This window comes from Mustela lutreola, chromosome 3 (assembly GCF_030435805.1).
Source record: "Mustela lutreola isolate mMusLut2 chromosome 3, mMusLut2.pri, whole genome shotgun sequence".
NCBI lineage: Eukaryota > Metazoa > Chordata > Mammalia > Carnivora > Mustelidae > Mustela > Mustela lutreola.
In genome coordinates, this window is record NC_081292.1 from 36,984,317 (window position 1) to 37,009,899 (window position 25,583).

Sequence of the window (25,583 nt, forward strand, 5' to 3'; positions counted from 1 at the left end):
GACACTCCTGAGACTATTTTTTGTTTGTTTGTTTGTTTGTTTTGTCTTTTGTGGGGTTTTTTGGAGAGAGACAAACACAGGGTGGGGTGGGGTGAGATGTGCAGAGGGAGGAGAGAGAGAACTCTCACCTCACAACCCTGGGTTCATGACCTGAGCCAAAATCAAGAATCCAATGCTTAACTGACTACGCCAACAAGGAGCCCCAAGACTGGCCATTTCTGATTTCAGCTACTGTTTTCACATTTTTCACAACTTTAATCTCTGAAGATTAACTTCAGAGCCACAAAGCACCATATTGACCATCATAAATTCCTCCACATTGACCATGAAGCTTACGTTAAGTGAACTGGCTAGTCACTGAGAAGCAGGGCTGGATTTGATTCAATTTCCATGCTTTCCTCATGGACATGCATGAAAAATCTGAGCATGGTAGTACTTTGTATAGCACTTAAAACATTTATAGAACTTAGTACTCAAGGATGGTAATAGAAATACAGGTGCTTTTTTAAAATGGCACAGTTAATTTTTTGAATGTCAGAGATACACACAGCTATTAGTGAGGTGGAATATACCTATCTTCAAAATGAATGTTAGGTGACATCCCATAATGATGGAATCCTGGAACAGATGGGAGGATGAGTATGGGAGTATCCATATCCCTAAGATCAGGGCAAAACTTTTAAACATTTATCCATAGGCCAGTGTAAACCAGTCCCTATACATATTTTTTTATGTACCCTGAAGGCAGAATTTTTTACCTTCCTGATTACACCTCAGAAACTGCACCAGCCTTAATAATCTGCTTCATCCACTTTACTGCAAGTTGATTTTTCCTTACAGATGCAACCATTAAAGTTTCTCTCCCCTCACCCAAGACTCAAACTACAGTCAAGCCTTATATACAAATACAGAAGGCCTACATCAAGTAAAAATGAAAAATTTAACTCAAAATAATGCATGCATGCTAAGTACATTGGTATACTCAATACAAAATGATACCGGAGAGTTTACAAAGTTGGTGATGTAAAACAATAGTTTCCAAGGAACTTACTTAATCAGACCTTCACAGGGCCCTAGAAAACATTTTTAACAAGGCCCCCAAAAGATTCTAGGCCTTAATTAGAAGTGTGGTTTAGGGAAGCACTTTAAACTTTCACTCTGTGTCAGATCACATATAAATAAAAGTTATAAATCACATAATTTTTTAAAAAACTTTATTTATTTATTTATTTAACAGAGAGAAAGAGAGGGAATATAAGCAGGGGTAATGGGAATGGGAGAAGCAGGCTTCCCACTGAGCAGGGAGTCTGATGTGTGGCTCTATCCCAGGACCCTGGGATCGTGACCTGAGCAGAAGCCAGACTGAGCCATCCAGGTGGCCATAAATCACGTAACTGAACAAAAACTTCTTTATAGAAACTATCAAATAAATATCTACATACAAGATGGTTTTTAAAATGAAATGCTATTTGTATTCATAAAGATATATACACTAATCAAAAGCTATATAACATTAATAGCAAATCCAAGTACAAATGAAGATAATCCTCCAAATTCCATATTTCATCGAGCATCAAAAACCACCACTGTATTAAAATGAGTTAAGGACAAAAAAAAATTTAAAAATTGTATGAAGGATTTAACACTTCCAAGTCACTTTTTCTTTGCAATCATCTAGTTATTTGATCTACAGTGTATAGTAGATTGGAACTCAGTATTTACTATGATATTTGGAAATGAAAAGAAAAAAAAAAGACTTCAATTTCTATTAGTCCCCTTTCAATGACACAAAAGACTAATGCACTAAAAAAACACTAAAGCAATGTTATCAAAGTAACTTAGCAGTTTAAAAAATATTTTAATTGTACTATTAATTACCACGTAATAATGTACTTTCAGTCTTGTGGCTAATTTGTAAACCTTACTTTATCCATTAAGTAACATTCATACACAGTATTTGTATTTATTTCTCTGTATAATTTAGTTTGTCCATAAACTCAAAACCAAGGAGTATAAGTAAAATTCGGATCCTGTAAAACAGACTTATGAGAACTAAAATCAACTAATATTCAGATATTTAATATATGCCTCTACACTGAATTTTTATTATGAACATAAAAATTAAATGATTATGAAAATCCTAATCAAGCCCGTTTTTTGGTAGTCTAAGTTATTACCTTTTTTTAAACACCAGAAATTCGTGTTTGACTAACAACCCAAGCATTATTTTTCACGTCCACCTATTTCATATTTAGCAAGTTAAAAGGATACATCTTTTAGTCCTTTTCTTGTACATTATTCTGTATCCACATTCTCTGCATCTGATTGGATCCCTGGATTTTATTTCATTTTCTGTGTGACATTCTAAAAAAGAAAGCATGTTTATTCAGTGTCTAAAGGGCAAATAGGATAAAAAAGCAAATTATCTTAACTGTATTTTTCACCCAAAGCACTAAAATGTACTCAATCTTAAAAGTAAGGTGCTATGACCATGCTGAAAAGAAAACCACAGGCCCCAAACAGCCTCATTTAGGTTAAGATGCCAAGTCAGTAAACCCAGTAAACCAAGGCTTAACACTTAACCTAACTGCAGTTTCAACCATGCAGAAATGTAACCTCTGACCAGTCACCATGGGAATTTGTCAGCATTAGGGAATTTACTGATTTTCTGTTCCTCCTCTTAGAAAGGCCATCTTACCTAAAACAATGGATTCTTTGCTAATAATTTCCTTTTTTCCACTTCTCTCTACCTTTAAAAACCTTTCTTTTTCTGTAGCCCTTTGGAGCTCCTATCTACTTGCTAGATAGGATGCTGCCTGATTCATGAATCCATTAAATAAGCCTATTCCACCTTTAAAATATACTCAGTTGAACTTTTTTATTTAACAACAATATACTAAGGAGGAAAGAAAAAAGAGTTATGGGCAGTGCACTTTTCTTGGACAGAAAATGAATTCTTAATGAGAGAACTTTTTTTTTTTTTTTAAACAGTTGATAGTATTCTGCTTTATAAAATTTAAAGATGAGAGACTCATTTAAGACAAAGTTAAATGTAATTACTTCAAAACTCTGAAGTAAAACACTCCTACTTGATGTAAGTTCTATTCTTACCTCCGCAGATATATATCATTGGCTGCTGCTTTGGAGGTTGGACGTCCTTCTGCGTGTCCATTGATAACCCCTGAAATCACAGACTCAAATACTGAGTATCTCAAAAGGGCTCCTCACAAATCCAACCAGGCCTCATTTTTCTCAGGAAAACCGGAAAAAGTCCCAATTCCTAACCTGTACTTTTTCAAACCCATGGGTAGAGCTAATGGACGAAAAACACAACGTACTGCGCACTTACCCCCCAACTGGACACAGTAACTTTACACTTACTATTTCACTATAATCTTTACAACAATCCTAGGAGCGATTACTCTTACATTACAGATGAAGAAACCCAGCCTTGTAGAAGTCAACTTGCGCAGAGCTATTCAGCTATTACGAGGTAGGGGGACTGGGATCTGACGGCAAAGCTCGGTTTCGATTTAACCCCAAGTTCTACTTTTCCAAAATTCAGCGGAAGGCAATAAATTATATCCTTCAACACGGGAACGTGCGAACCGAAAATAAGGGGAGAATAACCCCCCAAAGCCAAACAGGGCAAAGGATTAATATCATCTACTCAATCCCCAGCTTCTCCCAATTCTAGTCTCATACCGGACCCTTTTAACCTTGAGGGTCTTAGCTGTTTGGGTTGAAATACTCACGTCTAAATACAACCCACCAATAACCTAACCACGCAGCCCGAAGAAACTCCGTATTCTAAAACTTCCGGCGGATTGTGGCTCCAGGTCGTGTCTCACCCAACTTCCGGCGCTGGCCTATGACGCTTCTAGTCCCCGCCCCTTCCGCCCCGGGCGTGGCAGGGAAACTCGGATTGTTGTATCGCTTGTACACAAGCGGTAAAGCCGAGAGTTTTGTGTGTTAGGCTCTGTAGGGAGCGGGTCCGTGTTTCGCCCCAGCTTATTTCGCTTTTCAGGATAGCAGAGCATTTCAGGAGGGAGTCTGCTCTTCTGACTAGTCAGCAGAAAGTAAACTTTTCCAGGAGGGCTGAGGGTTAGAAGAAAAAGCGAAATGACAGCTGCCCCTGGAATCCGAGGCTGACCGTTACTCGGAGGAACACGGAAGGAGCGACTCCATCATTGATTTTCGCATAAAAAAGCACTTTTCAGATTGTTTTTCCTTGGTACCTGTGCTGGGCCAGTGGAGCAGGCGCCCCCTATCCACATAATTTCATCTTTGCTTTTTGAAACTTTCGTAGGCTCCTGTCGTCCCTCTGACCTTCTCCTTTTACTTGTTTTAAAGGAAAGGCTAGGGGCGCCTGGGTGGCCCAGTTGGTAGAGCTTCCATCTCTTGGTTTCGGCTCAGGTCGTGATCTCAGGGTCCTGCACGGATCCCGGCATCAGGCCCTGCACTCAGCATGGAGTCTGTTTGAGGTTATCTCATTCCCTCTCTCTCTCTGTCCCTCTCGCTCCTGCTGTCTCTCTCTCTAAAATTTAAAAAAAAAAAAAAAAAAAAAAAGCAAAGGCGGTATGAAGGCAGCTACATAAGTTAATTCCACTTAAAACTGAGGGATATTGGTAGCAGTCACTATCCATTGATTGACCTTTCCATCTTATGTATTCCTCCCTAGATGAAACAAAATGGTCTGCGCCGTGGAGGTGTGTTTTTTGAAAGATCAAAATCAGTGAGATTAATAGAAGTTGGATTAACAGTGTTTACATTCGTTTGCTCCTTTCACAGGTTTTCACTGATAACAGAAGAAGGAAGAAGAAAATAAAGTAATTAAAATTTAGAAAATATTTGTTTATAGTAATTATAGTTAAGCAGAGAAACACACTTCTTTCTCCCCAACATGTCTTTGATTTCTTTGAATATACTGCTTTCTAGTCTTCCCTCCAGCAACCTGAGAACTTTCAGCTTCACCTTTCACTTCCAGAAGGAATTCAAATTGATTGCACCTCTACAGACCACGTTGGGAGATTTGACTTCATCTTCTTGGTCTTCCTAGCTGCCAATTTTTTAATTTCCAAGGAAACATAATGGATTTTCTTGCTGCTGCCTTCACAGACCGGCCAACATACAGCCTAAGTATTTTGACCATTAGCTCTCAACCAAAGAGAGGAGGGTAATTCAATAGAACAGTCGACATAGGTTTTCCTACAAAAATTACTAGATAAAACTGTTGTTAAAAGAGAAAGATGATGGAGGGGCGTCTGGGTGGTCAGTCAGGTAAGTGTGTGCCTTCATCTTAGGTCATGATCCCAGGGGCCTGGAATTGAGCCCTGCATTCATCTCCCTGCTCAGCCTCGGAGCCTGCTTCTTTCTCTCCCTCTGCTGCTGCTGCTCTCTCTTGTCAAATAAATAAATAAAAATTAAATTAAAAAATAGATGATGCAGTGATCCAGAAAGTATAGCTTAAATCATTGCACACGTTATGGGATTCTGACTCTCCAGTTGAGGTATCAAAATGATTCTGGCACATAACACAGTCTATGGAGATCAGACTGTATCAGCACATGTAGGATAGAAATGGATCCTGGGGCCCTGTGGAAGGGTAGGGTAATTAGAAGTGGTATCAAGGAGATCCAGAATTTCAACAAAAGTCCATGTTAATGCTAATTCCCAGTCCAACACCCTCTTTCCTATCAGCAGGATCCAATAGTTTTAGGATCACTATGGAGCATGGTCAATGGAAATTATTAACACTGGTAACAGCTAACTTTTCTTGAGCACTTACCATGTGCAGATATCACTGCATTGCTCTCTCCAAATGAAGGCAGTTGTCTTGTTATCTTGGATACTAGTGCTTTTAATTCCTTAAAATATGGTTATGGAGATGTAAGTTGCTATTTTCCTCCCTGAAACTGTTTTTCATATTCCTTCATCTTATTTTTTTAAAGTATATCAGCATAGCTTAAGTTATCGTGATTGGAAAAGTCTTTCATTATGTTTTGCTGGATGGTCCCCAAAAGAAGAAGAATTAGATCTTGTGGAAAACAGTTGGGTTTAGAATTCTAAGGTCAGTAATGGGATGACTTCCAATCCAGAAAGGAAGCAAAAAGGCCAAAGACTATGGCGGGCAAAAAATAGGAAAACATGGCTTAGTTACTTGTATTTGGAGTATATGAGTAAAGCCAGGACAAGCAATAGGTAACTAGATTCCTTTTTGCCCTTTTGGTTGGGGGCAGTGGGGAGGAGAGTAAAAATTATTCTTAGGATAGAAGGGAGTTATGTTATACTTTTCTGCTCTTTAGTTATGCTAAAATAAAAATAAATTAACTAGAGAAAGAGAAACCGCAATGTTTCAGTGGTGTTTGGGATTTTGTGGATTTTTTTAAGCCATAGGCAAAATTCCCTGCCCTGTTTACATTATAGTGGGAGTGAGGATCAGACATTAAACAAAATATGTAAGTAATATGACATTTTTATTTTTAAAATTTTTTTCTGAGTAGATTATTTATTTGTCAGAGAGAGAGAGAGAGTGGACAAGCAGGGGGAGCGGCAGGCAGAGGAAGAAGCAGGGTCCCTGCTGAGGGGACTTGATCCTAGGACTTGATCCTAGGACCCTGGAATCATGACCTGAGCTAAAGGCAGACGCTTAACTGACTGACCCACCCAGGCATCCCAGTAATATGAGATTTTTAGAAGGTGTTAAACTACACAGAGAAAATTCAGCAGAGAACGACGATTGCAAATGCTGTCATGGGGCAAGGGCAAAATGGCTGTAATAGAGATTTGTTTGAAGAGCTAGAGAGGGCACTACTCACTCTTCGTACATGTGGGTGTCTTCTAGACATAGCAACTTCTAGAGAGGTGCTATCTTGAAGCATGTATAATTCACCAGTTCCTTACCTTAAGTCCTACAGGTATCTGAAACATAACAACCTCATACTAAATTAATCTTATTTTCTTCCAAATCTGACCTCTGTGCTTCCTCAATCCCTGCCCCCATACACTTGATTCTGCTAACAGAATATGTTGAGTCTAGGTTCTTCTCCAACCCCACTGGCTTCCAGAGTCATGCAATAGCTCCCTAAGTAGTCTCCTTGCAACCACCCTCACCTCTTTTCCTTCCACTCTCCCTTCTGCCACCAGAGTGATCTTTCTAAAATTAAAATGCTCTGCAATGCCTAGAGGATCAACAGACTTTCAAATGCATCTGAAATTCTCCTTGACTTGGCTTCTTCCCCTTCTCAAAAAAACCTTTTTTGCCCCTTTCTTGAAATAAATCTGAATTTCTAGGTAGAACAAACTATTTAGAGTTTGCCCAGCTATTCCAAGTTTCCTGCTCTTGCACATTTTGAAATTGAAATCACCTGTTGTCTGACTTTTACATTGTCATTCATCTCAAAATCCACCTCAAATCATGGTCTTTATAAAGTTAGCCCTATCCCTTCTCCTTCCTTAGGGTTAGTTGATCCTCTTTCCTTGGTGCTACTACATCCCTCTATTATGGTGCTTGTAAGCCCCTTAAGGCCATAATTGTGCTGTGCTCATCTTTGTATTCCCAGTACCTCAAGTAGTGACTGGCAGAACTTAGTGAGTTTGATTTTGGATAGATTTCATTTTGGGTAACTAAAGGGCATCCAGACAGAGAAAGAAATATCCAGTCGGAGGACTGTGGTGGTAGCTGCTATTATTGGCTTAAAAGTGATGGGAGAGGTTCTGCATAAGAATTATGTAAGCACATAATGGTAAAGTTAAACAAACAAACAAACAAACAAATAAATGTTGAGGTAGGCCGTCTCATTTAGGGAAAAGGCAGAGAAAAAGAAGCCAGAAAAAGGAGACTAGGAGGAAGCTGCCAAGAGAGCCTTGCATAGAGTAGGTAGGTGTCCGGTGAATAATATAAAATATCCCATCTAGCATAATCAAGCATAACCCCGTGTAGAGATGCTGTAACCAAGTTAGTCATGCCCTTCAGACCTCATCCTGTGTATAGCTCTACTGCTAAAAAGGCGTCATTCGGTTTTTATATCTCAACGAACATTTTCAAGTGAATACTCGCCTGCATTATTTTTAATGCAGGACCCACTACAGGATTAGTGGCCTTTCTATATAATGCTCCCCTGGGTGAGAATGGGGAGAGGCGGAGCCCATGAAGTTAGAAAGCCCGGCTGAGCTTTGGGTAGGGGTGGAAGGGTGGGAAAAGGGAGGACGAGACCTCCTCGGGGGAAGCGGGGACCCGGCCTGGGCCTGCGGGTCGCGGGGCGGCCGGCGGGGGGCGCCGCGGAGGCGAAGGAAGGGGCGGCGCGGGGCGGGGCGGCGCGTAGCGGTTACTCAAGGCGGGCAGTTCAAACCGAAGGAGGGAAACGCGGCGGCCCCACGCGAACGTGGCGTGGGGGTTGCCATAGCCGGGCATCCCTGGGGGCGAGGCGGCGGCTCCTGCCCGGCGCTCCCAGCGGCGGCTGCCTGTCTCCCCTCCCTCCTGGCCCCGCCGCCCGGTCGGTGCGGGTGCGTCTCGGTCTCCAGGTGGGCGGGAGTGGAGGGCCCCAGTGTGTGCGGGCTTCCGGACGGCCCCGGGTTCGGCCCCACTTTGCTTTCCAGGTGCTGGGACTAGAGAGGTGCCCGGAAGCCGATCTCTTACCGGCTCGCTCGGCTCCAGGGGACGCCCACCCACCCTCCGCCTTTCGGTGGCGTTCTGGGTCCTGGAGGCGGAGCCGAGGCGACCCCCCGTTCCCCCGCCAGCTGGGCCTTGGGAAGGTCCAGGAGGGACGAACCGGGCCAAAGGACGCCCTGGTGAGACCGTTAACCCCCCACCCTCTGATAGCACCTTGGGGGAGTAAAGGACAGCTCTGCGGCTTCCACTGCATTTTCAGAAAACCCGAATTTGGGAAGGTTCCTCAGTTCCCAGACTAGCTGGAGAGGACAGGGATATTGAAATTACCGTTAATCTGGAAAGCTGAAAGAAACTCAGAATGATTTAGGCCTTTTCATGTGTTTGGAATAATCCGTGCGGTATGTACTTTACGTACCTTTCAAATCTGAGCGGTCATCACGCTGCTGCACGTTCCAATTGTCCAAACTAGAGTTTTGAATTGGTAATACTTTGGCATGAATTTTAAAGGCAAAGTGAAAGATTTTCTTGTTTGGAAACTCACCTAACTGACATCTAAGAACTCAAGACTTACTGATGGTAAGATTTTCCACTTTAACAAATGAAAATTTGGTTTTAATATAGTTAAATAGTAAGTATTACATTCTCTAACTTAACAAGTGGTCTTAGATTGAATTATAGTTGACATACAATATTACATTAGTTTCAGGTGACAGCATAGCAATTCTATATTTTTATACATTATGAAATGATCACCTTGATAGGTCTAGTAGTTACCTAGTTATATTTCTAATATGATATATATAATTATTATATTATATATAAGTACTCTAGTATGATTATCTAGTTATTATCTAAGTTACTACAATATTATTCATTGTATTCCTTATGGTGTATACATTCCCAAGGCTTATTTATTTTTATTTTATATATATATTTAAAAGATTTTATTTATTTATTTATTTGACAGAGAGAGATCACAAGTAGATGGTGAGGCAGGCGGGGGGCGGGGGGGGCCGGGGGAAGCAGGCTCCCTGCTGAGCAGAGAGCCCGATGTGGGACTCCATCCCAGGACCCTGAGACCATGACCTGAGCCGAAGTTAACCCACTGAGCCACCCAGGCGCCCAAGGCTTATTTATTTTATACCTGGAAGTTTGTACCTCTAATTCCCTTCACTTATTTTGACCACCCTTTACTCCCATCCCCTCTGGCAACTTTGGATTTGTTCCCTGTATCTTTTTTTTTGTTTGTTTGTTTGTCTGTTTTGTTTCTCAGATTCCACAGTAAGTGAAATCATATGGTATTTGTTTTTGTCTGACTTATTTCACTTAACGTAAGATTTTATGAGTCCATTCATGTCACAAAGGGCAAGATTTCATTCTTTTTTTATGGCCGAGTAATATTTCAATGCATATATGTACCGCTTTTTTATCAGTTCATCTATCAATGGACACTTAGGTCTCTCCCATATCTTGGCTCTTGTAAATAATGTTGCAATGAACATAGAGGTACATTTATCTTTTCAAATTAGTGTTTTCATTTTCTTTAGATAAATAGCCAGAAGTGGAATTGTTGGATCATATGATAGTCCTATTTTTAATTTTTAAGGAAGCTCCATACAGTTTTCCACAGTGACTGCACCGATTTGCATTCCCAGCAGCAGTGCATGAAGGTTCCTGTTTCTCCATATTCTTGCCAATTTTTTCTTTTTTGACAACAAATAGAGATGTGTTCTCAACACTCAGGAGCCTGGTGTTTAAAATATGAGTACCAAGGAGGCTCATTTGATTAATTAGTGAGCTGTTGAATCAGTAAAATTAAGTAAGTCAATGGTCATTTCAAAATTTTGCACGAGTCTTTTTAAATGATTTAAAAATTAAGTTTTGAAGAATCAAGTTTTGTTTGACCAACGTCTTGGGATAATAAAAAGATGGGCTTGATGACAGAAGAGAAAGCACATTGGAGGTAATTTCAGATGGATAGATGAACAGAAAAAAATTATTTTTTTTCTTTACATGTGTATGTTTATATCAAGTGGCTTATGGGTGGTAGGGGGAGAGGATTATCTGCCTTCCCATTCTAACAATTTGCTTGTTTCCCAAATTCTAGCATGGTGAGACACCTAGTGGTAAGGTAGAATAGTTACAATAGCTCTAAAATTTAAGGATTTCCCGACCTAATTTTAACTTGCTTTGTAGACTGATTCTCAAAGAAAAGGAAATATTCATGGGTGGAGGTGCAATGTGAAAGCTCATTATATGTCATTAACTTAATATTTGGAAAACAAAATTGTCTTGAAGCATAATACAAGTTATAGAAAGCAAAGTTTGATTATCTTGGCTGGTAAGCACGTACAGAAGACAGCAGTCATTCTTATGATCTCTGGTGATCTAAATCAGAAAATAACATGTATGAGATTTAGCATAATTGAATATAAGTTTAAAAGGTTGAAAAACACTTAGATATTTTGTCCAGTAGTAATCATCCCATGATTATTTTACCATAAAAAATCTTGTTTTGTGGTTGAAATAGCATTTGTTGTTGTTTTAAAGAACTCATTCACTTAAGCACTTAATTACTATGCATAAATATATTACTCATTCATAAATATAAACTCATTCACTTAGGCTCTTATTTAACCTAGGCATAAGTATATTACTTTCCCCATTATAGACAACTAAAATATACTTTCCCAGGATCTTTCAATAGAGAAAAATCATGCATTTGGTCTGGAGAAAACTTTGAAAGAATGACAGTTTTCTTAGTGTTCTTTAAATAATCTGGAGAAATACCAGAAACTATGATAATTTTCTTCCCTTCACACTCTTTAAGATTTGAGTTTTGAAAAAGAAGGAACGTGATAATACTGTTAAGAAAAGGTTGAGGAACAGACCTGTATCCCTGGGGCAAATAATACATTATATGTTAATAAAAATAATTAATAAAAAATTTTAAAAATAAAATACAGGAGTTGACTGCTGAAAAGAACAAAACGCTGAGGAGAAAAAAAATCAAAGAGAAAAAGTAAATTAAAAAAAAAGAGAAGGTTGAGGAGGATTTCCTAATGTTGTTCCTTACACATATAATTACTGGGTAACTCATTAAGTAATTACAAAGTAATTTACTTGAATTCTATACTTGTAATTTCAAGAATATTATTAAGGGTGAGTTTCCCACAAAGAGTTGTCTGTTACCTGTGAATTCAAGCCTGCAACTGGACCTGATGTCTTAAAATTTAGAAAATGAGACAAGAATAATATGCTAGGTTTGTGATGGCCCTGTATCTGTGAGGCGCTGGTTCATTTTGGTTAGCTCAAGAAGAATGTATTAGTAATTTATCAATCAGCCAAGGAGTCTTTGCAAAGTAATGCATCTGGGAGCTCAGACCTTGAGAATGGTCATGGGGATTGGATATCTGTGAGAGGCCTATGTTACGAGTATGAATAACATTATCCTGGCATTGCTTGGTCAAGTTGCAGTCAAATCTAGTGGCAGCACTTATGTTCATTAATCCATGAACATGACACATTTCCAAAAACATGTTCAAAAATTGGCATAAAGTTTTTTTTTTAAAATATTTTATTTATTTATAGAGATCACAAGCAGGGACAGAGGCAGGCAGAGAGAGAGGGGGAAGCAGGCTCCCCGCCCAGCAGAGAGCCCGATGCAGGGCTCCGTCCCAGGACCCTGAGACCAGGACCCAAGCCGAAGGCAGAGGCCCAACCCACTGAGACCCACAACGCCCCTGGCATAAAAGTTTTTTAAACAGCTTTACTTAAATACCAGAACTTTGAAGGGAAATATCCAGCTGACTAGATATAGGCCAGTATGAATAAGCTAGAATATTGAAACTATTATTATGTACTGTTAAAATCATAAGGTAATAAAATCTAAAAATGATGCAGCCAGATTTTTCTGTAGTTTAAGAAAATATTTGTGCGTAGCACTTAGACTATGTTTAATCGAATTGTCTGTGAATATGTATAACTCCCATATTTTGGTTTTTGTGATGCTAAAAGTTGGGTAAAGTAATATACAAATGAGTATATAGTAGAGTAGATTTATTTTTTATTTATTTTTTAGAAGATATTATATATTTACTTGACCGAGAAAGAGCGTACCATCAGGGGGAGCAGGCAGAGGGAGGAGCAAACTCCCCGCTGAGCAGGAACCCCCCCATGTGGGGCTCCATCCCATGACCCTGGGATCATGACCTGAGCTGAAGACAGACACCTAACAACTGAGCCACCCAGGCACCCCCTAGATTTATTTTTTAAAGTAACTTTTCTTATTGCCATACATTTTCTGTTGTTTTTCATATTCCTAACAAGTAATATATTTTGGTATAAGCTGCTAGACTACTCATTTCAAAGGAAGAATAAAATTTGTTTTCCCTTTGTAGAAACAGATTTGAAGATGTCAGAGAGACATTCAAGTCAAGCTTGCCCTGGAGCGGGAAATAAGGTGGACCATCCTGCTGTCAATTTCAAATACTCCAGCTTCAGAGACTTTTGCTCCACATCTTCATTTCAAGATAGTGGCTACAATGAGCTCTTACAACCTTGCAACTTTGAGAATACAGATAAAGAATTTTTTGGAGAGAAAGAAAAAGGCCCAACATTAATCCAGGAACATCCTGAAACTTCAAATCTGGGCTTAACTCATACTTTAGAATCTCCAACTCAAAAAAAGAGATTTTTCTTTTCTAGGAAGGAGAATGATAAAACTCCAGAACTTTGTGAAACCCCTAAAGTCAGTGGAAAAAAACGTTTACTGCGTAGAAGGTTGGACATATCTTTCTCTCTCCTAAAGGGGGACTTTGAATCACAAAATAGTTCTCTAGAAAATAGTATAAGCCAGGTTCTCCACTTAGAAAAAAATATTCCAGGCAGTGCTTCAAGTTTTCCAAGACAAACCAGTTTTAGTCCTTTAGTTACTAGTTCTTTGAAAACAGAAGAAGCAACCTCGAGCAGTCAAAAATTGAGACTTAATTTTTCTCAACAGAAGACTTCCACAGTTGATGATTCCAAAGATGACTGTAGCCTATTTGAGGTTGAATGTATATCTCCAATTCAGGGTAATAGTTTTAAAGACTCTATCACACATGACCTTAGTGATAGCAGTCAATTTATTAATGATGAGAATATATACCCCAAACTTCTGGGCTCCTCTGCTAGTGCAACATCTTATGGAACAAACGAGAACTTATGTGTGACTCCAGTAAGTAGTCTTGTAGCAAACATTAAATTTAATGCAAGTCAAAGGCTCTCTCCTACAGCTGAAGTGAAGGGCAATATTTCAACACCTGAAGATAGTGGTTTTAACTCACTTTGTTTGGATAAATCGGAAGATTCCCTCTCTGACCAGGAGGGTTCTTTTCGAGAACTTTGGAAACAAAAGGGAATGGTCAAAGTGGAAGACACCATAAAAAAGTCAAGACATCTTCGAAGGCTGAGAAGATTGTCCACGCTTCAGGAACAAAGCTCACAATCTGAGACAGAGAGGGACTCTGACTTGGAAGCAACACCAGCAGCTGCTTCAGACACCTCGGAGAGTCAGCTGAGCAGTTACAATGATATTTTAAGCTTTAAGAATTTATCAAAGACCCCAGCCTTGCAGTTAGTGCACGAGCTCTTTATGAGAAACAAAAGAAAAAGATTCCAGCAAACTGGTGCTCATGAATGGTTAGAAGAGAAGGAAGGGGGGCAAATAGCCATACTACAGTGTGTCCTCGCAGGACTGATTGGCAAGAAAATGGGTATAGAAAAGCTGGACATCTTAACAGAATTAAAATACAGAAATTTAAAACATATTCTTGCTATGGTTTTAGGTTCCTTGACTGCAGAAAACCTATGCAGGTAAGAAATAAAAATTTTTTTTCTGAAGTAAAACTTCTTGTCACTTTTTTTTTTTAAAGTTGGAAAGCTTTTCTATGAGTTGAGTAGTTGTCCTGTTTTTTATTTGTTATGTTTTATTATTTCTGTCTTTATCAAAGTGTTTTGTGAGCTTCCTAAAAGTGGTTTACTGAGCTTCCTAATAGGGTTAGTTCTGTTTAAATTCTTGTTTTAGGGGTGCCTGGGTGGCTCAGTTGGGTAGGGGTCCAACTCCTGGTTTGGGCTGGAGTCAGGTTGTGGGGTGGAGCTCTGTCTTGGGCTTTGATCTCAGTGGGGAGTCTTCTGGGGGATTTTCTCTCCCTGCCCCTCCACTACAACCTCTATTTCTCTCTCTTTTAAAATAAATAACTAAATCTCTAAAAAAAAATGAAATCCTCTTTTAGAAGCATCAATGTAGTCTTCTGGATAAAGTTCATGTCACTGTCATTTGGGAAGAGTGTTTCTAAATGTTGAACTTTAAATTTGCAAGATGGTAAGCTATATTACACAAAAGTTATTTAATGATTTAACAGTTCATATCTTGATTTCAGATTGCAAATTGTATTAAAGTTATGACACTTGGCCAGAAATAATGCAAAGTATTATGGTAACTAAGAAATGATAACATACAAAAGATACCATTTAATTATTTAATCTAAATTCTAGAATCCAAAATGATGGTTAGCTTTCATTTTTAGGGCTTGGTTGTCTCAGAAACCGAGGGAATATGGATTAGTGCATTTTCATTGCTAACAGGGCTGTGTAACGTGGTTACTTTTGGGAATTTCAAGGAATTAGAAACTGAAGAATTTTTGTTAACAAGAATTCTAGTATATTGGATGCTGCTACATGAAGAGTAACAGATATTTAGGAGGACTGAGGACAGGAACTAGGGTTACAAAGACTAAAATGAGACTGTGTTCATACTGGCAATTTGGGGGAGTTGCAAGACTATCCGAACACTAGACCCTTGGGAATGCCATGGCTAGGAAGGAGGGAAGTCTGTAGAACAGGACTTCTGCAAGGCAACAGCTGGGGAAGGGTATGCAGGAGCATTTGTGAATTTGATTTTTGATAGAGATATGTCAAGAGTTGGGTCATAGAATCCTTGCTGGTTTTATGGCTACTACTTCTATTAAAGCCCTTCTTCACCTTTCCTCAACAAATTATTTGTAGGCCATTGTAGAGAATTGTAGAATTTCAGAGCTGGAAGTCTTTTGAGACATCTAGTCTAATCACATATTTTGAAGATGAGGAAACTATGTTCTAGAGAATTTAAGTGACCTGCCAACAGTCATTCAAGTAGATAAGAATATATCTAGGTCTATAATTGAGCCCTCTGATTTTTTTTTTTTTTTTAAGAGAGGGAGAGGTAGGGGCGGGGGCAGAAAGAGAGAGAATCTTAAGCAGACTTCACGCTGGGTGTGGAGCCCAATGCCAGGCTTGATCCCAAGACCCTGAGAGCATGACCTGAGCTGAAATCAAGAGTCAGACACTTAACTGACTGAGCCACCCAGGTGCCCCGAGCCCTCTGTTTTCCAATCTAATACTGTCTCACAAACTCATATTAAGATTTAAGGCCTTTCTAAATAAACTTGATCCAGAATGTACTTGGTGTAATCCAAGTGGGATGTAGTGTACCTGAATGTATATGCCTTTTAAAGAATGTTTGAATGAGAAAAATTGTTTAAGAAATCAAGGAGAGGGGCGCCTGGGTGCCTCAGTGGGTTAAGCCGCTGCCTTCGGCTCAGGTCATGACCTCGGAGTCCTGGGATCGAGCACCACATTGGGCTCTCTGCTCAGCGGGGAGCCTGCTTCCTCCTCTCTCTCTGCCTGCCTCTCTGCCTGCTTGTGATCTCTGTCTGTCAAATAAATAAATAAAATCTTTAAAAAAAAAAAAAAGAAATCAAGGAGATGGCTGAAATATAGGAAGTTTATTTTTATATGCTGTAGTATTTGGATAGAGACCAGTTAAAAACTTGTGTGATACTTTTGGGTGCTCGCTTGTGGGAACAGGTGATATTCGGTCATATTTTTGTTTTTTTTTATTTTTTTTATTTTTTTTATTATTTTTTAAAAGATTTTATTTATTTATTTGACAGAGAGAAATCACAAGTAGATGGAGAGGCAGGCAGAGAGAGAGGGGGAAGCAGGCTCCCCGCTGAGCAGAGAGCCCGATGCGGGACTCGATCCCAGGACCCTGAGATCATGACCGGAGCCAAAGGCAGCGGCTCAACCCACTGAGCCACCCAGGCGCCCCTCGGTCATATTTTTGTAATTACCTCTTCTCCACAGCCCTCCAAATGCATAGTACTTGTACTGCAGAATGCGTGTATAATGTTAGCAGAGTTGATTCTCAGTAATGTGAGAGATTATGGTCAGTTGAAATAACTGTGGCAAATACCCAATTGCATAGCTCCTTTCTGCCCCATTAACAGGTGACTTTCTGCTTTTTCCTTCCCATCAATCTGATACAAGACACATGTACTGGCTTAGGGAGAGGCAAGGCAATTGAAGTGGCCACAGTAACCGGAAGGACAGTATTACCTCCCTAACAGCAAGCGGCCTTTTTGTAATTGTCTGATCTTATTCCCTTTGAATGATTTAAGTTAGAGTAATAAAAAAGACCAGATTAGCAGCTGAGAGATTATCTTTTCTTTCATAATTTGTATAGCCAAAGTTATTGATGGGCAATCACTGGATATAAAATTGAGATTTTCTGTTTGTTTGCTGTTTGTTTGTTTTTAAAGATTTTATGTATTTATTTGACAGAGAGAAATCACAAGTAGATGGAGAGGCAGGCAGAGAGAGAGAGAGGAAAGCAGGCTCCCTGCTGAGCAGAGAGCCCGATGCGGGACTCGATCCCAGGACCCTGAGATCATGACCTGAGCCGAAGGCAGCGGCTTAACCCACTGAGCCACCCAGGCGCCCCACTGTCCAAAATCTTTAAAACAAGTTTTTCTTATTAATTTCCATATGCAAAAAATGTTAATTTTGTGGAATATATGCACTATAAAGACCAATGATTTTGTTGTAGTGTTTGGAAAGTGAGCAGAAATTGGCGTGAAATTATTGTTCAAGATAAAAAAGCAAATCGGAGGAGGAAATTCTATATCTCACAACTGAAAGCAGATTCTGAGGTAATGTATACAATACTTTTCTCAAATGGATTTGTAAAAATAATAATCGCAAATTGCCAGACAACCCAATTTGGTTTTCCTGCTATCTTTTTTTTTTTTTTTTTTTTTTAAAGATTTTATTTATTTATTTGAGAGAGAGACAGTGAGAGAGAGCATGAGCAAGGAGAAGGTCAGAGAGAGAAGCAGACTCCGCATGGAGCTGGGAGCCCGATGCGGGACCCGATCCCAGGACACCGGGATCATGACCTGAGCTGAAGGCAGTCATCCAACCAACTGAGCCACCCAGGCGTCCCTTTCCTGCTATCTTTTAACCATTTTTCATTTAGCAAACATTCACTCATGAATGTTTTACCTCTCCCAAACTCCTTCCAGTCCATAAGTGAAGTAGACTGCCCAGCATCAAGAGCATCCTAGGGTTTGTTGTTGAAGTGTGTGTGCTGTTAGCAGGGTTTGAATACCAGTGCTCTGCTGGATCCTATTTGTAATTAGATGTCCTTATAACATTTTCTATCTAGTCTTTTGAGTGGATACTATGTGCCAATTGCTCAGATTACAATGGTGAACCTTTCTGAAGTGGTGCCCACTCTCTTGGAGCTCATGCCCCATGGGTGATATAAATAAGCAGGTGATTATAATACAGGTGTGTTAGGGGCAACCCAGAGTTTTTTCTACCGGGACATTTTAAAGGGGCATTTGATACTTGGGAATCAAGAGAAGGCTTTTCAGAAGAAGCACAACTCTGCTGAGACCTGAAGGAGGAGTGAGTGCCTTACCGAGTGAAGATGGCGAGGAGCGTTTCCACAGCATCAAGGAAGGCCTGGAAGTGAGCGAGTGTGGCAGACAAGCACTGGTAAAGCATCATAAGCTTGTATTTTCTTGAAGATTGGAGAACCAGCTTTGAATTGACAGGAAAAGTTCTGCAGAAGCTGATTAATTCTTCCGAGCAACACTACTTTGTGTCCTAGACATCTCATAACTCTGGCAACCATGTGTGCTGTATATGCAACTTTCAGACCTTTCTTGGCCATCAGTATTAAGAGAAACCACAAGAGTTCACTCTCTTCTCCTTGTTTTAGTAAAAAGCATTTCATGACGTAAGTAAATTTCTAATTTGACAAAATATGACAATTGAGCTGACACATAGTTTAAACAAACATTAATACCTAGATACAGATTGGTAGGTTTCTCATTACGATGAAATATCAGGGACTGCACCTAACTAAAATGTTGACTTTCCATTTTACTTTGAAGAAAAGTTTTTACCTTTTTTTACCTATGATATTGCCTTATAGTTTACAGTTCCTGGCCATTTAACTGCTGCAGCTTCTGGCCCTGGGAGCTTATAATCGAGAAAATATAAATTGCCTTCTTAACTTCTGATCTTTTTAGAGTGCTGCTCTATGTGCTAAGGACTTACTTTAAAAAATAATTTTTTAAAAGATTTTATATATTAATTTGAGAGAGAGCAGCAGAGGGAGAGGGAGAAGTAGGCTCCCCATTGGGCAGTGAGCCAGTGGATCACTGGATCCAAGAGCTGGATCCTAGGACCCTGGGATCATGACCTAAGCTGAAGGTAGACTTTTACCCAACTGAACCACCCAGAAGCCCCTTAAAAAGATAATTTTTTTGAAGATTTTATCTCTTTATTTGAGAGAGAGAGAGGGTACAAATGGGGAGAAGCAGGCAGAGAGAGAGGGAGAAGCCAACTGCCTGCTGAGCAGGGAGTCAGAGTGGGGCTGGATCCCAGGATTCTGGGATCATGATGTGAGCCAAAGGCAGATGCTTAACAAACTGAGCCACCCAGGCGCCCCCGAAAAATTTTTAAGCAAGCATCTATTAATATTAAACTGTTAGCTCCATGTCCATTGTACATCCTACAAGGAAAGAAATGTGGTTATGTTTGGCAACACTTAAGGTAATTCTAGATAAAATATTCTGTCTTCATCTCCTGGCCACCACTTCTTTGTTCCAACTTTAAAGGACTATACTTTTTCCTTACTTGAACCTTTTTCTCTTATTATGGTTTGCTTTTTAATTTTTTTTTTAAAGTAAAACAAGTACATGGTTTAAGAAGTCAAATTGGGCTACAAGGCTTATAACAAAACACATTCTCTTGCCTGTCTCTTCCTACCTTTGATTCTTGCCCCAAGTTAATCACTTTCAGTTCTTCATTTGTTCCTTTTCAGATTTGCCTCTACATTTCTAAATAGCATGCCTTTCCTGCTATTTCTTGGCTTTTTTTTTCCCTAAGAATTTGTTCTCCAACTTCTCACCACTTATACCACTACCTCCCCACCCACCGACCCGTCTCTCTGAACTCCTTTCTCCTTTTCTCCTGTCTCACTAATGTAACCACACCACTATTCGGGAGTGAATCAGAATTAGGTGCTGACATTATTAAGACTGTGTTGACATGAGTTTTGATAGCTGAAACATGCAGTACACTATGATTACACCTTTTTTCTATATAACTTTTTTTTTCCAGAGTTAATAATTGCCTAGTTTCTTTCTTTTGTTTTGCTTAGTGTTTCTCTGTACAGATCCCCGATTCATCTCCTATTATCCACCAGAACTGGAAATCTCCTCTGTGTAAGTCCAGACAAATCAGGTATTCTTCCTATTCCTTCCTCTCCCTAGAGACATCCTTCCTGGTGCACTTTGCCACCCTATTCTGATACGGACCAGTTGCTTTCCACATAAACTATCTTAATGTGTATCATTGACCCAAACAGAAACATTACAAGACAAAGTTGTTTGAGGTTTTCCTCATACTGTGTAATGTCTCTGAAATCTCCTTATGTATAAAAGTTAGAAGGCAAACACCAGCTAGGTGTCATAGGATCTCAATTTCATCTATTTGCTTTGCAGCCGTAAGAATGAGTGTTAGAATGGGGATACGCCTTTTCCATCGAATTTCTTAATTTACTGTACTCCTCACTGTTCTCTTATAACCATGGAAATGAACAACCATACAGGGACTCCATTTAAATATCTTCCTGTAACATGATGTGACTTTGAAAAATTTTCGCCCTCACGAATATGTGCCTTGGTTGCCTGCTTTGCCTCCTTTGCTCAGAGATGGAAGCACACATTTTAAACTCTAGGAGGCCTGGGTTTAGACTGTTTTATTCACTTGGCACCTTTAGGAGTTCTATAAATATTTGTTAAATAAATGAATATTCTGTAGCTGAAATGTGTTTCAACAATGTATCTCTATTCATTTTGTTGGTTCATACACAATCACTGTGTTTACCAACCACATCGAAATCATCAAAATTTTGGTATGCTGTTGTGTCGTGTTTTTGTGTCCTAGGCTGCAAGTTATTTATACAAATGTCCTATAAAGAGATGTATGGAGTCCTTGAAAAAGTTCATTTGTATTCATTCCATTTTTAGAAAACCAATATTCATCCATTACACTTAATGCCTATGTTGTTTTAACTGTTAATCACAGAATTTTTCAAAACCAGCTAATCTTATTTCCTATATTTATCATTCTATAATTTCTCTTATTTTTTTCTCACCTTCCTTTTAGGAGCCAATTGTGGCAAAGGGAAACTATCAAGAGAGAGGAAGCACAGTTTTAGGTAGACACATGAGGAAATTCACTCTCAGTACATTTTATTTTGAGAAATGTTCAAGAATGCCAATTTGTTAAAAAAAAAAAAAAAAAAGAAACCAAAACCTTGTATTTTTCCATTATCAACCTGAACAAAATAGAGGGCTTATTGAAAATATTTCTAGGCTGAATATTTAAGTAATGTGGAAATCCAGTTTAGAGAAGAGATACCTTTTTTCTCTTTTTAAAATACCAAAGATTTTTTAATTAAAATGTAAGTATAAAAATGATTCCAGTACTTAAACATATTGTAAAAACTAACTAAAATAATTAGATTTCATGGTCTAATCAGGCCCATTATTCTTCTGACATGTGGCTAAGGTAAGAAACCTTCAAAGAATTCCATGATACCCCATAGCAAACTTTACAAAGATTTGCCCCTTCTTAAACTTAAACAATGAATCTTGGAACACTGAAAAAATAAATCTTTAAAAAAATTAAAAGTTAAAAAAACCCAAAAAACAAAAAAACAAACCTTGACTTAAAAGAGGGGTTTGGCCAACTCCAGTCTATGGGCCAATCCTGTCCATCATTTCTGTTTTTAAAGTAAGTTGCTTTGGAACACAGCCTTGCCCTTTCATTTACATACCACTACAGCTTCTTTTGCTAAAATGGCAGTTGAGTAGCTGTGACTATCTGGCCTGCAAAATGTAAAATATACACTATTTGGCCTTTTTCTGGAAAAGTTTGCCAACCCATGCCTTAATCAGAAAAATAACCAATCATGCAAGCGTAAAGCTAACATTTATTGTTTTAACGTCGTTCCTCTATATTTCTTTGACATTTAAATGTTAGATGAGAGATTTTTCATCTAAAAAGGAAAGGAAAAAGGAAAGTTTTAGGGAGAAAATTCTAGTGGAATTTAGTGTGAAATCCCTTTCGGTGTTTAAATACACGTGCATCAGAAAACTGTTCTGGAACTTTTGATATTACGGTACTGACCCTTCTTTTCCTTTACTGCAGGGAGCTAGAGTAAATGTTGAGGATGCCGCCACTAGGCTCCATCTTTTAAATCGATCAGCTTTAAGATCCGTGCAAGCTCAGGCTAAGATACCAGGTTTTCAAAAAGGAGAAGTTTCAACATTTTCTCCTTGGGGAGAAGTTTTGACACCTATAGCAAGTTCTTCTGTTACCCCCTTAAGTAGTAAACAGGAAGAATATGTTAAGGTGAGTATTTCTCATAAGTTATTAGAAATAAATATTTAGAGTTTGAAATAAAGTGATTCTCTGGATGAAATTGGAAGATTTAGTGTGTATGCTCTCACTGCAGGTTGCCAAAACACTATTTATTGATGAAGCCTTAAAACCTTGCCCCAGGTGCCAATCCCCTGCTAAGTACCAGCCATATAAGAAAAGGGGACTGTGTAGCCGCACAGCCTGTGGTTTTGACTTTTGTGTGTTATGTTTGTGTGCTTATCATGGGTCTGAAGAATGTAGTAGAGGAGCAGCAAAGCCGAGAACTAGAAAAGATGCTCTTCCAGGAAGTGCCCAGAGTAAGCGGAATTTAAAACGCCTTTAAAGAGACTCTCAAATAAAAGAAGCATTCCCCGTAAACAACGTTTTGTCTGACTTAAAATTATGGCTATTTTGAAAGCATGCAACATTTCCCATTAATAACAGATGGTGATTTATTTCCTCTTTTGTATATATCATAATCTATGTCTGTATTCTTTAAAGTGATGAGTTTGGAAAAAATTTTATTTTGCTGTGTCACATTTTCCCATTTTAGTAAGTGTTTTTAAATAAAGAGTTTTTAATGTTATATATATGTATTTAACTGTTTCATGTAACCTTTGAAAATTGTGCATTTCATCACTCTGTGTTGAAATGTTCTTCAATCACTTTTTACATATAGTTTTCCAAGTAATATTACAAATTTTAAACTTGAGACAGATGGCCTTATAGATTTGGAAAATAAGTATTTGACTGAAATGAAATATAAATAAAATATTTTCAGAAGTTCTATTGAATTTACTCTATAATTTCAATCTTTTAATTTAGTGAAGATCATATGTGAGCAGATTAAGTAAAATTTACTTAATGATTACTAAGAAGACATAAAAGTAACTTCTTAGACATAGGTTGTTATTCAGAATGAGAATCTCAGTCAGTAAATCCTCATAAGTCATGTACTTCATTTAAATACTTTTTAAAATTCCAGAACTATAATCATAGATTCCATTTGTTTTCTTTTTTTTTTTTTAAAGATTTTATTTATTTATTTGAGAGAGAGAGAATGAAAGAGAGAACATGAGAAGGGAGAGGGTCAAAGGGAGAAGCAGACTCCCTGCTGAGCAGGGAGCCTGATGCAGGACTCAGTGTTGGGGCTCCAGGACCATGACCTGAGCCAAAGGTAGTTGCTTAACCAACTGAGCCACCCAGGTGCCCCTCCATTTGTTTAATCTAGGCTCAGTATCAGCATTGTGACAAATTTGGACTAGCTAGAAAAGATTGTTGTTGGGTTTTTTTTTTTCTCAACAGTTAGTTTTGGGTTGGGTCTTTTTGTTTGTTTTTAAGATTTTATTTATTTATTTGACAGAAACACAGTGAGAGAGGGAACGCAAGCAGGGGGAGTGGGAGAGGGAGAAGCAGGCTTCCCACTGAGAAGGGAGTGCCATGCAGGCTTGATCCCATGACCCTGGGATCATGACATGAGCCAAAGGCAGACCCTTAATGACTGAGCCACCCAGGTGCCCCTGGATTTGGTTTCTTAAATAACAAAGTTTACCGGATTATTTATAATGTACCACTTTCCGAAAATGATTGGGGGTAGCATGTTCCATTTATAGAATAGAAGCAAGAAAGAGCTAAGTTCTATTGTTGAACAAATTACTACAACCAGTGGAAATTTGAAGACAGTTTCATATTTCTTTGTCTTTAGGTAACCGATGTGTGTATATCTCTCTGTACACACTATACACACAGATTTAAAATGTAACTCTTCTTTTTTTTTAAGATTTTTTATTTGTTAATTTGACAGAGAGAGAGAGAGATCACAAGTAGGCAGAGAGACAGGCAGAGGGAGAGGGGGAAGCAGACTCCCCGCTGAGCAGAGAGCCTGATTCAGGGCTCCATCCTAGGACCACGAGATCATGCATGACCTGAGCCGAAGGCAGAGGCTTAACCCACTGAGCCACCCAGGTGCCCCTAAAATGTAGCTCTTCTTATACAGTATTTTAATAAGATAATTTAAAAGTGTGAATTGGGTATAGATACATTTGTTTTTTTGTTTTTTTTTTTTTTAAGATTTTATTTACTTATTTAGAGGGTGGAGGACAGGTGAGTAGGGCTAGAGGCAGAGTGAGAGGGATAAGCAGACTCTGTGTGGCGCCCAATATGGGGCTCTATCCTACCACCCTGAGATCATGACCTCAACCGACTGGGCCAGCCAGTCACCCTCAGATATAAATATTTTAGAAAAATCTGTCTTAAATTTTAATTTGTTGTTTAACTCACTAAAAATTTTAGCTACTAAATATTACATTTTATCTATATGATTTCTAATTCCACAAAGAATTTTTGGAGGCTAAATATAAATATAAGTAAGTTGTCAGTTGTCTTTAATAAGTTACAAAGTCTATACATTTTCTATCAAATTTTCTGATTCAGTTGATTCTAATCAAGTTGAGTTCTCAGTATCTGCTTAATTTCCTGAGGTATCTTCCACATCAGGGTCAATATACTTACTAACAATGTTAATAAATATTGTTAATTAAAGTTTCTTTGCATTTAGGAAACTTGTTCCCAGTCCTGATTCTTTTGATTTATGAAGACTACTCCTTGACCTCTCTTTCTGGGGCTTAGATCAGATCGTATCCTCTTCTGGCATATGAACATTTTTGTTATTTTATGCTCTTGATTTCTGCCTGGCCTAAATGACATTTCAGAAGTGACTTTTTTTTTTTTTCCTTTTAAGATTTTATTTATTTATTTAATACAGAGAGAGATCACAAGTAGGTAAAGAGGCAGGCAGAGAGAGAGGGGAAAGCAGTCTCCCTGCTGAGCAGAGAGCCCAATGGGGGTTTGATCCCAGGACCCTGAAACCATGACCCAAGCTGAAGGCAGAGGCTTAACCTACTGAGCCACCCAGGTGTACCCAGAAGTGACTTCTTAAGTTGTAAACATCACAGATCCAGTTTCATGGTATGCTTTTTAAAAATGAAATGCAAGATTTTCTATTTTATATAATTTAAAATGTTTATTTCCCAATGTCCTGTGGATTTTTATTATTCTATTACAGAAAATAAAAAAGGAAGGACAAGCATTTCTTTTGACTATACTTGAAATTGTCAGCATTGCACTGTAAGCATCTGGACTCCTATCTCCTGTCCATTAGGGAACT

At 38.7% G+C, this 25,583-nt stretch overlaps 2 protein-coding genes across 2 annotated transcripts; one reads left to right on the forward strand and one right to left on the reverse strand.

The window, feature by feature from the left end:
- Nucleotides 1-1,446: 1,446 nt before the first annotated feature.
- POLR2K (RNA polymerase II, I and III subunit K) lies at nucleotides 1,447-3,859 on the reverse strand. The gene is made up of 4 exons (XM_059165925.1): nucleotides 3,756-3,859; nucleotides 3,112-3,181; nucleotides 2,272-2,364; nucleotides 1,447-1,586 (listed from the first exon to the last, which is right to left on the reverse strand). Exons 2-4 carry the CDS (start codon nucleotides 3,170-3,172, stop codon nucleotides 1,564-1,566), a joined length of 177 nt encoding a protein of 58 aa, XP_059021908.1. The 5' UTR covers nucleotides 3,173-3,181; nucleotides 3,756-3,859; the 3' UTR covers nucleotides 1,447-1,563.
- Nucleotides 3,304-23,005, forward strand: FBXO43 (F-box protein 43). Its single transcript, XM_059168836.1, is given in 9 exon segments — nucleotides 3,304-3,365; nucleotides 3,840-3,950; nucleotides 8,184-8,798; nucleotides 9,119-9,157; nucleotides 9,159-9,187; nucleotides 13,012-14,467; nucleotides 17,520-17,622; nucleotides 22,205-22,408; nucleotides 22,512-23,005. Coding segments are annotated over 9 exon segments (2,868 nt in total). The 3' UTR covers nucleotides 22,761-23,005.
- The last annotated feature ends 2,578 nt before the right edge of the window (nucleotides 23,006-25,583 follow it).